At 39.4% G+C, this 13,068-nt stretch overlaps 1 protein-coding gene across 2 annotated transcripts in view; it reads right to left on the reverse strand.

Moving 5' to 3' along the window:
• Positions 1-1,630: 1,630 nt before the first annotated feature.
• LOC128651473 (uncharacterized) overlaps positions 1,631-13,068 on the reverse strand; it is a 58,169-nt gene continuing 46,731 nt past the window's right edge. For both annotated transcript variants that reach the window (XM_053704515.1, XM_053704513.1), the window contains exon 3: positions 1,631-2,013. In XM_053704515.1, the coding sequence (XP_053560490.1) occupies positions 1,637-2,013 (377 nt within the window). In that variant the 3' untranslated portion in view covers positions 1,631-1,636. The remainder of the gene's footprint in view (positions 2,014-13,068) is intronic.

Below are 13,068 nucleotides of genomic sequence, written 5' to 3' on the forward strand. Positions count from 1 at the left end.
GAGGGTATAACAGGACAGGGAGCAGTGTGTGAGGGTATAACAGGACAGGGAGCAGTGTGTGAGGATATAACAGGACAGGGAGCAGTGTGTGAGGACATAACAGGACAGGGAACAGTGTGTGAGGGTATAACAGGACAGGGTGCAGTGTGTGAGGGTATAACAGGACAGGGAACAGTGTGTGAGGGTATAACAGGACAGGGAGCAGTGTATGAGGACAAAACAGGACTGGGAACCGTGTGTGAGGGTATAGCAGGACAGGGTGCAGTGTGTGAGGGTATAGCAGGACAGGGAGCAGTGTGTGAGGGTATAACAGGACTGGGAGCAGTGTGTGAGGACAAAACAGGACAGGGAACAGTGTGTGAGGACAAAACAGGACAGGGTGCAGTGTGTGAGGGTATAACAGGACAGAGAGCAGTTTTTGAGGGTATAACAGGACAGGGAGCAGTGTGTGAGGGTATAACAGGAAAAGGAGCAGTGTGTGAGTGTATAACAGGACAGTGAGCAGTGTGTGAGGGTATAACAGGACAGGGAGCAGTGTGTGATGGTATAACAGGACAGGGAGCAGTGTGTGAGGGTATAACAGGAAAAGGAGCAGTGTGTGAGTGTATAACAGGACAGGGAGCAGTGTGTGAGGGTATAACAGGACAGGGAGCAGTGTGTGAGGGTATAACAGGACATGAAGCAGTGTGTGAGGGTATAACAGGTCAGGAAGCAGTGTGTGAGGGTATAACAGGACAGGGAGCAGTGTGTGAGGGTATAACAGGTCAGGAAGCAGTGTGTGAGGGTATAACAGGACAGTGAGCAGTGTGTGAGGGTATAAAAGGTCAGGAAGCAGTGTGTGAGGGTATAACAGGACAGGGAACAGTGTGTGAGGCTATAACAGGTCAGGAAGCAGTGTGTGAGGGTATAACAGGACAGGGAGCAGTGTGTGAGGGTATAACAGGACAGGGAGCAGTGTGTGAGGGTATAACAGGACAGGGAGCAGTGTGTGAGGGTATAACAGGACAGGGAGCAGTGTGTGAGGGTATAACAGGATAGGGAGCAGTGTGTGAGGGTATAGCAGGACAGGGAGCAGTGTGTGAGGGTATAACAGGACAGAGAGCAGTGTGTGAGGGTATAACAGGACAGGGAGCAGTGTGTGAGGGTATAACAGGACAGGGAGCAGTATGTGAGGGTATAACAGGACAGGGAGCAGTGTGTGAGGGTATAACAGGACAGGGAGCAGTGTGTGAGGGTATAACAGGATAGGGAGCAGTGTGTGAGGGTATAACAGGACAGGGAGCAGTGTGTGAGGGTATAACAGGACAGGGAGCAGTGTGTGAGGGTATAACAGGACAGGGAGCAGTGTGTGAGGGTATAACAGGACAGGGAGCAGTGTGTGAGGGTATAACAGGACAGGGAGCAGTGTGTGAGGGTATAACAGGACAGGGAGCAGTGTGTGAGGGTATAACAGGACAGGGAGCAGTGTGTGAGGGTATAACAGGACAGGGAGCAGTGTGTGAGGGTATAACAGGACAGGGAGCAGTGTGTGAGGGTATAACAGGACAGGGAGCAGTGTGTGAGGGTATAACAGGACAGGGAGCAGTGTGTGAGGGTATAACAGGACAGTGTGTGTGGATACAGCTTGTGAGTTAAATCATTTCTTACCCTGTATGCAAATGACAAACATATGTCTGTACATTGGGTCTCCATATGAATCATACACCTCTACAGTATATCTCCCAGCATAGTTAGAAGTCACATGATGTAACTCTAGGCTTCCATTCAGTGAAATGTCATAGGCTACAAAGTTAAGAAATGGATAATAATAAAGATCATTATAGCCAGAAAAGTAAGAAGTGTGACAATAATTGTCCCTCAGTATTGCATGATATGAATAGGAAACGTCATCATAGATCCAGAGGACCAGATCACACGTTCTCCATAATGAATTATTTCTCCTCACTGTTGACTCCACTGGCAGCAGAATATGTGATCCCTTAGTGGTGAATATCGTTGTTTCATCAGAGCCTCCTGCAGAAATATTACAATCAAATCCATTAGAAAATCCTTCATTTCAACTAGTGAAAGTCAATAATTATACATATTTAACCTGTTACATGCAAATGACAAGCACTTAGATGAGCAGCCATATGAAAGGCAATCGCCTGCTCTTTTAAATCCTGTGTTTTTTGGGTATAAACACAATTTAAAAAATAAAAATAAACCCATCTATACATAGGCCTAGATTTGGAGTTTGGCGTTAGCCGTGAAAACCAGCGTTAGAGGCTCCTAACGCTGGTTTTAGGCTACCGCCGGTATTTGGAGTCGTGTAGGTAAGGGTCTTACGCTCACTTTTCAGCCGCGACTTTTCCATACCGCAGATCCCCCTACGCCATTTGCGTATCCTATCTTTTCAATGGGATCTTTCTAACGCCGGTATTTAGAGTCGTTTCTGAAGTGAGCGTTAGAGCTCTAACGACAAAACTCCAGCCGCCGAAAAAAAGCAGGAGTTAAGAGCTTTCTGGGCTAACGCCGGTTCATAAAGCTCTTAACTACTGTACCCTAAAGTACACTAACACCCATAAACTACCTATGTACCCCTAAACTGAGGTCCCCCCACATCGCCGCAACTCGATAAAAATGTTTTAACCCCTAATCTGCCGACCGCCACCTACGTTATCCTTATGTACCCCTAATCTGCTGCCCCTAACACCGCCGACCCCTGTATTATATTTATTAACCCCTAATCTGCCCCCCTCAACGTCGCCGCCAGCTACTTACAATAATTAACCCCTAATCTGCCAACCGCAAAGCGCCGCCACCTACGTTATCCTTATGTACCCCTAATCTGCTGCCCCTAACACCGCCGACCCCTATATTATATTTATTAACCCCTAATCTGCCCCCCACAACGTCGCCGACACCTGCCTACACTTATTAACCCCTAATCTGCCGAGCGGACCTGAGCGCTACTATAATAAAGTTATTAACCCCTAATCCGCCTCACTAACCCTATCATAAATAGTATTAACCCCTAATCTGCCCTCCCTAACATCGCCGACACCTAACTTCAATTATTAACCCCTAATCTGCCGACCGGAGCTCACCGCTATTCTAATAAATGTATTAACCCCTAGAGCTAACACCCCCCTAAGTTAAATATAATTGAAATCTAATGAAATTAATTAACTCTTATTAAATAAATTATTCCTATTTAAAGCTAAATACTTACCTGTAAAATAAACCCTAATATAGCTACAATATAAATTATAATTATATTATAGCTATTTTAGGATTAATATTTATTTTACAGGCAACTTTGTAATTATTTTAACTAGGTACAATAGCTATTAAATAGTTAAGAACTATTTAATAGTTACCTAGTTAAAATAATAACAAAATTACCTGTAAAATAAGTCCTAACCTAAGTTATAATTAAACCTAACACTACCCTATCAATAAATTAATTAAATAAAATACCTACAATTACCTACAATAAAACCTAACACTACACTATCAATAAATAAATTAAATACAATTTCTACAAATAACTACAATTACATAAACTAACTAAAGTTACAAAAAATAAAAAAATATTTACAAACATAAGAAAAATATTACAACAATTTTAAACTAATTACACCTACTCTAAACCCCCTAATAAAATAACAAAGACCCCCAAAATAAAAAAATGCCCTACCCTATTCTAAATTAATAAATTTAAAAGCTCTTTTACCTTACCAGCCCTGAACAGGGCCCTTTGCGGGGCATGCCCCAAGAAAATCAGCTCTTTTGCCTGTAAAAAAAAAACATACAATACCCCCCCCCAACATTACAACCCCCCACCCACATACCCCTAATCTAACCCAAACCCCCCTTAAATAAACCTAACACTAAGCCCCTGAAGATCTTCCTACCTTGTTTTCACCTCACCGGGTATCACCGATCGGTCCTGGCTCCAATATCTTCATCCAACCCAAGCGGGGGCTAGACATCCACTGAAGAAGTCCAGAAGAGGGTCCAAAGTCTTCCTCCTATCCGGCAAGAAGAGCACATCCGGACCGGCAAACATCTTCATCCAAGCGGCATCTTCGATCTTCTTCCATCCGGTGCGGAGCGGGTCCATGTTGAAGCAGCCGACGCGGATCCATCCTCTTCTTCCGGCGTCTCCCGACGAATGACGGTTCCTTTAAGGGACGTCATCCAAGATGGCGTCCCTGGAATTCCGATTGGCTGATAGGATTCTATCAGCCAATCGGAATTAAGGTAGGAATATTCTGATTGGCTGATGGAATCAGCCAATCAGAATCAAGTTCAATCCGATTGGCTGATCCAATCAGCCAATCAGATTGAGCTTGCATTCTATTGGCTGATCGGAACAGCCAATAGAATGCGAGCTCAATCTGATTGGCTGATCAAATCAGCCAATCGGATTGAACTTGATTCTGATTGGCTGATTCCATCAGCCAATCAGAATATTCCTACCTTAATTCCGATTGGCTGATAGAATCCTATCAGCCAATCGGAATTCCAGGGACGCCATCTTGGATGACGTCCCTTAAAGGAACCGTCATTCGTCGGGAGACGCCGGAAGAAGAGGATGGATCCGCGTCGGCTGCTTCAACATGGACCCGCTCCACACCGGATGGAAGAAGATCGAAGATGCCGCTTGGATGAAGATGTTTGCCGGTCCGGATGTCCTCTTCTTGCCGGATAGGAGGAAGACTGTGGACCCTCTTCTGGACTTCTTCAGTGGATGTCTAGCCCCCGCTTGGGTTGGATGAAGATATCGGAGCCAGGACCGATCGGTGATACCCGGTGAGGTGAAGACAAGGTAGGAAGATCTTCAGGGGCTTAGTGTTAGGTTTATTTAAGGGGGGTTTGGGTTAGATTAGGGGTATGTGGGTGGTGGGTTGTAATGTTGGGGGGGGTATTGTATGTTTTTTTTTACAGGCAAAAGAGCTGATTTTCTTGGGGCATGCCCCGCAAAGGGCCCTGTTCAGGGCTGGTAAGGTAAAAGAGCTTTTAAATTTATTAATTTAGAATAGGGTAGGGCATTTTTTTATTTTGGGGGTCTTTGTTATTTTATTAGGGGGTTTAGAGTAGGTGTAATTAGTTTAAAATTGTTGTAATATTTTTCTTATGTTTGTAAATATTTTTTTATTTTTTGTAACTTAGTTCTTTTTTATTTTTTGTACTTTAGTTAGTTTATGTAATTGTAGTTATTTGTAGGAATTGTATTTAATTTATTTATTGATAGTGTAGTGTTAGGTTTTATTGTAGGTAATTGTAGGTATTTTATTTTATTAATTTATTGATAGGGTAGTGTTAGGTTTAATTATAACTTAGGTTAGGACTTATTTTACAGGTAATTTTGTTATTATTTTAACTAGGTAACTATTAAATAGTTCTTAACTATTTAATAGCTATTGTACCTAGTTAAAATAATTACAAAGTTGCCTGCAAAATAAATATTAATCCTAAAATAGCTATAATATAATTATAATTTATATTGTAGCTATATTAGGGTTTATTTTACAGGTAAGTATTTAGCTTTAAATAGGAATAATTTATTTAATAAGAGTTAATTAATTTCGTTAGATTTAAATTATATTTAACTTAGGGGGGTGTTAGTGTTAGGGTTAGACTTAGCTTTAGGGGTTAATACATTTATTAGAATAGCAGTGAGCTCCGGTCGGCAGATTAGGGGTTAATAATTGAAGTTAGGTGTCGGCGACGTTGAGGGGGGCAGATTAGGGGTTAATAAATATAATATAGGGGTCGGCGGTGTTAGGGGCAGCAGATTAGGGGTACATAAGGATAACGTAGGTGGCGGCGCTTTGCGGTCGGCAGATTAGGGGTTAATTATTATAAGTAGCTGGCGGCGACGTTGTGGGGGGCAGGTTAGGGGTTAATAAATATAATATAGGGGTCGGCGGTGTTAGGGGCAGCAGATTAGGGGTACATAGGGATAATGTAAATTGCTGCGGTTTACGGAGCGGAAGATTAGGGGTTAATAATATAATGCAGGGGTCAGCGATAGCGGGGCCGGCAGATTAGGGGTTAATAAGGTTAGGGGTGTTTAGACTCGGGGTACATGTTAGAGTGTTAGGTGCAGACATAGGAAGTGTTTCCCCATAGGAAACAATGGGGCTGCCTTAGGAGCTGAACGCAGCTTTTTTGCAGGTGTTAGGTTTTTTTTCAGCTCAAACAGCCCCATTGTTTCCTATGGGAGAATCGTGCACGAGCACGTTTTTGAGGCTGGCCGCGTCCGTAAGCAACTCTGGTATCGAGAGTTGCATTTGCGGTAAAAATGCTCTACGCTCCTTTTTTGGAGCCTAACGCAGCATTTTTTTGAACTCTCGATACCAGAGTTAATTTTATGGTGCGGCCAGAAAAAAGCCTGCGTAGCGTTAACAGCCCATCTACTGCCAAACTCCAAATCTAGGCCATAGTTTGCACTTAAATAAACTCCCTGGAAAAAGCCTAAGACCAAATGCTACAATAAAGCTTTCATTCTATTGGCTGATTTGAATTTGATGATTAAAAGAGGTACCTCACATTTCTGTGTGTGTCTGGGGACCACATGAAGAGGAGCTCTATGTTCAGTATCTCAAGATGAGGACCACTGCCACTGTCTGGATAAAGATGGATCACCGCCTCCATCATCATTGGTGAGTACCTTATTATCGGGCTTAGGTTTTTGTGTTTTTTTGTGTTTTTTTGTTATTTGTTTTGTAAAGATAATTTTGTTTTGTTTTATTTTGTTATTTTAATCTTTTTTCTGTAATGTTAGTCTTTTTTTATTTTTTGTAATGTTAGTCTTTTTTTATTTTTTGTAATGTTAGTCTTTTTTTTATTTTCTGTAATGTTAGTCTTTTTTTATTTTTTGTAATGTTAGTCTTTTTTTATTTTTTGTAATGTTAGTCTTTTTTTTATTTTTTTTGTAGTGTTAGTCTTTTTTATTTTTTGTAGTTAGTTTTTTTTTATTTTTTGTAATGTTAGTTTTTTTTTATTTTTTGTAATGTTAGTCTTTTTTATTTTTTGTAATGTTAGTCTTTTTTATTTTTTGTAATGTTAGTCTTTTTTATTTTTTGTAGTTAGTTTTTTTTTATTTTTTGTAATGTTAGTCTTTTTTATTTTTTGTAATGTTAGTCTTTTTTATTTTTTGTAATGTTATTTTTTTTTTATTTTTTGTAATGTTAGTCTTTTTTTATTTTTTGTAGTGTTAGTCTTTTTTATTTTTTGTAGTTAGTTTTTTTTTATTTTTTGTAATGTTAGTTTTTTTTATTTTTTGTAATGTTAGTCTTTTTTATTTTTTGTAATGTTAGTCTTTTTTATTTTTTGTAGTTAGTTTTTTTTTTATTTTTTGTAATGTTAGTCTTTTTTATTTTTTGTAATGTTAGTCTTTTTTATTTTTTGTAATGTTAGTTTTTTTTTTTTGTAATGTTAGTCTTTTTTTATTTTTTGTAGTGTTAGTCTTTTTTATTTTTTGTAGTTAGTTTTTTTTTATTTTTTGTAATGTTAGTTTTTTTTATTTTTTGTAATGTTAGTCTTTTTTATTTTTTGTAATGTTAGTCTTTTTTATTTTTTGTAATGTTAGTCTTTTTTATTTTTTGTAATGTTAGTTTTTTTTTTTGTAGTGTTAGTCTTTTTTATTTTTTGTAGTTAGTTTTTTTTAATTTTTTGTAATGTTAGTCTTTTTTTTATTTTTTGTAATGTTATTCTTTTTTTTATTTTTTGTAGTGTTAGTCTTTTTTATTTTTTGTAATGTTAGTCTTTTTTTATTTTTTGTAGTGTTAGTTTTTTAGAAAGCACCACAATGGTGTAAAACGGGTTAGATGAAGTTACACTACTTACACCTACTGTACGCTCTAGGTCACTGTTTTGTCTGTTTGACTGTTTGCTTTCATATTGCATTTCAATAAAGCTATGTTTTATGCATTTTCCGATCAGCTAAGTGCCGTCACCTGATATATACATTGAGGCCTATGGGGGGTAGTTATCAAGCCGTCTACTTTTCTGACTTCGCCGGCCCAATACGCCCGCCTAAGCTCGCCTCACATCGCCGCCGCGGACCTGAAAAAATACGCCTAAAGCTGTCAAAAAGCTGCGGGGCGATGAGCAGCGGACTGTGACAGTTATCACTCATCCGATCTCGCTGCCCTTCGGATTTTCCCAGCTTTATTGCTAGCCTGTCACTAAGCACTCACACTAAACTACACTGTTCTATCCCTATACCGGCACCCCCGGAGCCCCCCGCAACTCAATAAAGTTACTAACCCCTAAACCGCCGCTCCTAGACCCCGCCGCAAATCTTATAAATGTATTAACCCCTAAACCGCCGCTCCCGGACACCGCTGCCACCTACAGTATACCTAGTAACCCCTATCCTGCCCCCCCTACACCGTCGCCCTCTATTATAAAGTTATTAACCCCTATCCTGCTGATCCCGCACCTCTCCGCAACTAAATAAATAGTTAAACCCCTAAACCGCCGCTCCCTGAACCCTCCGCAACCTATATTAAACCTATTAACCCCTATCCTGCCCCCCCTACACCGTCGTCGCCTATAATAAATTTATTAAGCCCTAATCTGCCTCCCCTACACCGTCGCCCCCTATAATAAATTTATTAACCCCTATCCTGCCCCCCACTACGCCGCCGCCACTGTAATAAAATTATTAACCCCTAAACCTAAGTCTAACCCTAACCCTAACGCCCCCCTAACTTAAATATTAATTAAATAAATCTAAATAATATTTTTATTATTAACTAAATGAATCCTATTTAAAACTAAATACCTATAAAATAAACCCTAATATAGCTACAATATAGATAATAATTATATTCTAGCTATCTTAGGATTTATTTTTATTTTCTAGGTACCTTTCAATTTATTTTAACCAGGTACAATAGCTATTAAATAGTTATTAACTATTTAATAGCTTACCTAGCTAAAATAAACTGAAATTTACCTGTAAAATAAATCCTAACCTAAGTTATAATTACACCTAACACTACACTATACTTTAATAAATTATTCCTATTTAAAAAAAAATACTTACCTGTAAAATAAACCCTAAGATAGCTACAATATAATTAATAATTACATTGTAGCTATTTTAGGATTTATATTTATTTTACAGGTAACTTTGTATTTATTTTAGCTAGTTAGAATAGTTATTAAATAGTTATTAACTATTTAATAACTACCTAGCTAAAATAAATACAAAATTACCTGTAAAATAAATCCTAACCTAAGTTACAATTAAACCTAATAATACACTATCATTAAATTAATTAAATAAACTACCTACAAATAACTACAATTAAATACAATTACATAAACTAACTAAAGTACAAAAAATAATAAAAACTAAGTTACAAAAAATAAAAAAATAAGTTACAAACATGTTAAAAATATTACACCAATTTTAAGCTACTTACACCTAATCTAAGCCCCCTAATAAAATAACAAACCCCCCCAAAATAAAAAAATGCCCTACCCTATTCTAAATTAAATAAAGTTCAAAGCTCTTTTACCTTACCAGCCCTTAAAAGGGCCATTTGTGGGGGCATGCCCCAAAGAAAACAGCTCTTTTGCCTGTAAAAGAAAAATACACCCCCCCCCAACATTAAAACCCACCACCCACATACCCCTAATCTAACCCAAACCCCCCTTACAAAAACCTAACACAAATCCCCTGAAGATCATCCTACCTTGTCTTCACTCATCCGAGCAGCAATGGAATCGAAGTGGACATCCGGAGCGGAAGAAGTTAATCCTCCAAGCGGCGCTGAGGAAATCTTCCATCCGATGAAGTCATCATCCAGGCGGCGCTGAAGAAAAGTCTTCGATCCGGCCGATGTCATCTTCAAAGAGGCGCTGAAGAGGTCTTCTATCCGGGCGAAGTCATCTTCCAAGCCGGGTCTTGAATCTTCCTTCCGCCGACGCGGAACCTCCTTCTTCACCGACGGACTATGAAGAATGAAGGCTCCTTTAAGGGACGTCATCCAAGATGGCGTCCCCTCAATTCCGATTGGCTGATAGGATTCTATCAGCCAATCGGAATTAAGGTAGGAAAATTCTGATTGGCTGATGGAATCAGCCAATCAGATTCAAGTTCAATCCGATTGGCTGATCCAATCAGATTGAGCTCGCATTCTATTGGCTGATCGGAACAGCCAATAGAATGCGAGCTCAATCTGATTGGCTGATTCCATCAGCCAATCAGATTTTTCCTACCTTAATTCCGATTGGCTGATAGAATCCTATCAGCCAATCGGAATTGAGGGGACGCCATCTTGGATGACGTCCCTTAAAGGAGCCTTCATTCGTCGTAGTCCGTCGGTGAAGGAGGTTCCACGTCGGAGGAAGGAAGATTCAAGACCCGGCTTGGAAGATGACTTCGCCCGGATAGAAGACCTCTTCAGCGCCTCTTTGAAGATGACATCGGCCGTATCGAAGACTTTTCTTCAGCGCCGCCTGGATGATGACTTCATCGGATGGAAGATTTCTTCAGCGCCGCTTGGAGGATTAACTTCTTCCGCTCCGGATGTCCACTTCGGTTCCATCGCTGCTCCGATGAGTGAAGACAAGGTAGGATGATCTTCAGGGGATTAGTGTTAGGTTTTTGTAAGGGGGGTTTGGGTTAGATTAGGGGTATGTGGGTGGTGGGTTTTAATGTTGGGGGGGGTTGTATTTTTCTTTTACAGGCAAAAGAGCTGTTTTCTTTGGGGCATGCCCCCACAAATGGCCCTTTTAAGGGCTGGTAAGGTAAAAGAGCTTTGAACTTTATTTAATTTCGAATAGGGTAGGGCATTTTTTTTATTTTGGGGGGGTTTGTTATTTTATTAGGGGGCTTAGATTAGGTGTAAGTAGCTTAAAATTGGTGTAATATTTTTAACATGTTTGTAACTTATTTTTTTATTTTTTGTACTTTAGTTAGTTTATGTAATTGTATTTAATTGTAGTTATTTGTAGGTAGTTTATTTAATTAATTTAATGATAGTGTAGTATTAGGTTTAATTGTAACTTAAGTTAGGATTTATTTTACAGGTAATTTTGTATTTCTTTTAGCTAGGTAGTTATTAAATAGTTAATAACTATTTAATAACTATTCTAACTAGCTAAAATAAATACAAAGTTACCTGTAAAATAAATATAAATCCTAAGATAGCTACAATATAATTATTAATTATATTGTAGCTATCTTAGGGTTTATTTTACAGGTAAGTATTTATTTTTAAATAGGAATAATTTATTAAAGTATAGTGTAGTGTTAGGTGTAATTGTAACTTAGGTTAGGATTTATTTTACAGGTAAATTTCAGTTTATTTTTACTAGATAGCTATTAAACAGTTAATAACTATTTAATAGATATTGTACCTAGTTAAAATAAATTGAAAGTTACCTATAAAATAAAAATAAATCCTAAAATAGCTAGAATGTAATTATTATTTATATTGCAGCTATATTAGGGTTTATTTTAAAGGTAAGTATTTAGTTTTAAATAGGATTCATTTAGTTAATAAGAGTTAATTTATTTAGATTTATTTAATTAATATTTAAGTTAGGGGGGCGTTAGGGTTAGGGTTAGACTTAGGTTTAGGGGTTAATAATTTTATTACAGTGGCGGCGGTGTAGTCGGGGGCAGGATAGGGGTTAATAAATTTATTATAGGTGGCGACAGTGTAGGGGGGGGGACAGATTAGGGGTTATTAAATTTATTATAGGTGGCGACGGTGTAGGGGGGGCAGGATAGGGGTTAATACATTTAATATAGGTTGCGGTGGGCTCCGGGAGCGGCGGTTTAGGGGTCAATATGTATAGAGTAGCTTGCGGTGGGCTCCGGGAGCGGCGGTTTAGGGGGTAATAACTTTATTTAGTTGCGGCGGTGTAAGGGGGGCAGATTAGTGGTGTTTAGACTCGGGGTACATGTTAGGGTGTTAGGTGTAGACAGCTCCCATAGAAATCAATGGGATGTCTGTCAGCAGTGAACTTGTACTTTCGCTATGGTCAGACTCCCATTGATTCCTATGGGATCCGCCGCCTCCAGGGGTGGCGGTTTGAAAACCAGGTATGCTGGGCCGTAAAAGTGCCGAGCGTACCTGCTAGTTTTTTGATAACTAGCAAAAGTAGTGAGATTGTGCCGCACTTGTGTGCGGAACATCTGGAGTGACGTAAGAATCGATCTGTGTCGGACTGAGTCCGGCGGATCGAAGCTTACGTCACAAAATTCTACTTTTGCCGGTCTCGAGCCTTTGATAACTAAGGCGTATCAGCCTCGCCACAAATACGCTGCGGAATTCCAGCGTATTTGAGGTTGACGGCTTGATAACTAGGCCCCTATGTATCAAAGGTCTTGCGGACCTGATCCGACAGTGCAAATCAGGTCCGCAAGACCTCGCTGAATGCGGAGAGCAATACGCTCTCCATATTCAGCATTGCCCCAGCAGCTCACAAGAGCTGCTGGTGCAACGCCGCCCCCTGCAGACTCGCGGCCAATCGGCCACCAGCAGGGAGGTGTCAATCAACCCGATCGTACTCAGAGCAGGCGGACTGGGTTATGGAGCAGCTGTCTTTTGACCGCTGCTTCATAACTGCTGTTTCTGGCGAGTCTGAAGTCTCGCCAGAAACACGGGCCCACAAGCTCCATACCGAGCTTGATAAATGGGCCACATTGTGTACCAGGTGATACATTTAAGGTGAGCACTTCTTTCTACGGTTATAACTGACAGCAGGAGTTCTCTTGGCAACCGGCTGTTCAGGACTGAGACAGCGGAGCGTTCCCTTTGCAAACCAAGGTACTTTTTATCCTTCCTTTTCTGACTTTTGTTTTGCTTTCTTTTTTAGTAATGGTAGTATTATTATATTTTTAAGTAAGATAAGCTTTTAATTTTAATTTTATTTTACATGTAAGTGTTTTTTTTAAGGTAGCTATAATTTTTTTTCTGTAAAATTTGGGGTATTTTAATTAGGGTTAAGTTAGCGGGTGTTAGGTTAGGGGGTTTAGATTTTAGTTTATTACTTTGCAATATGAGGGGATGGCACTTTAGGGGTTAATAGTTTATTTAGGTACTT

The sequence above is a fragment of the Bombina bombina genome, chromosome 3 (assembly GCF_027579735.1).
Source record: "Bombina bombina isolate aBomBom1 chromosome 3, aBomBom1.pri, whole genome shotgun sequence".
NCBI classification, from domain to species: Eukaryota; Metazoa; Chordata; class Amphibia; order Anura; family Bombinatoridae; genus Bombina; species Bombina bombina.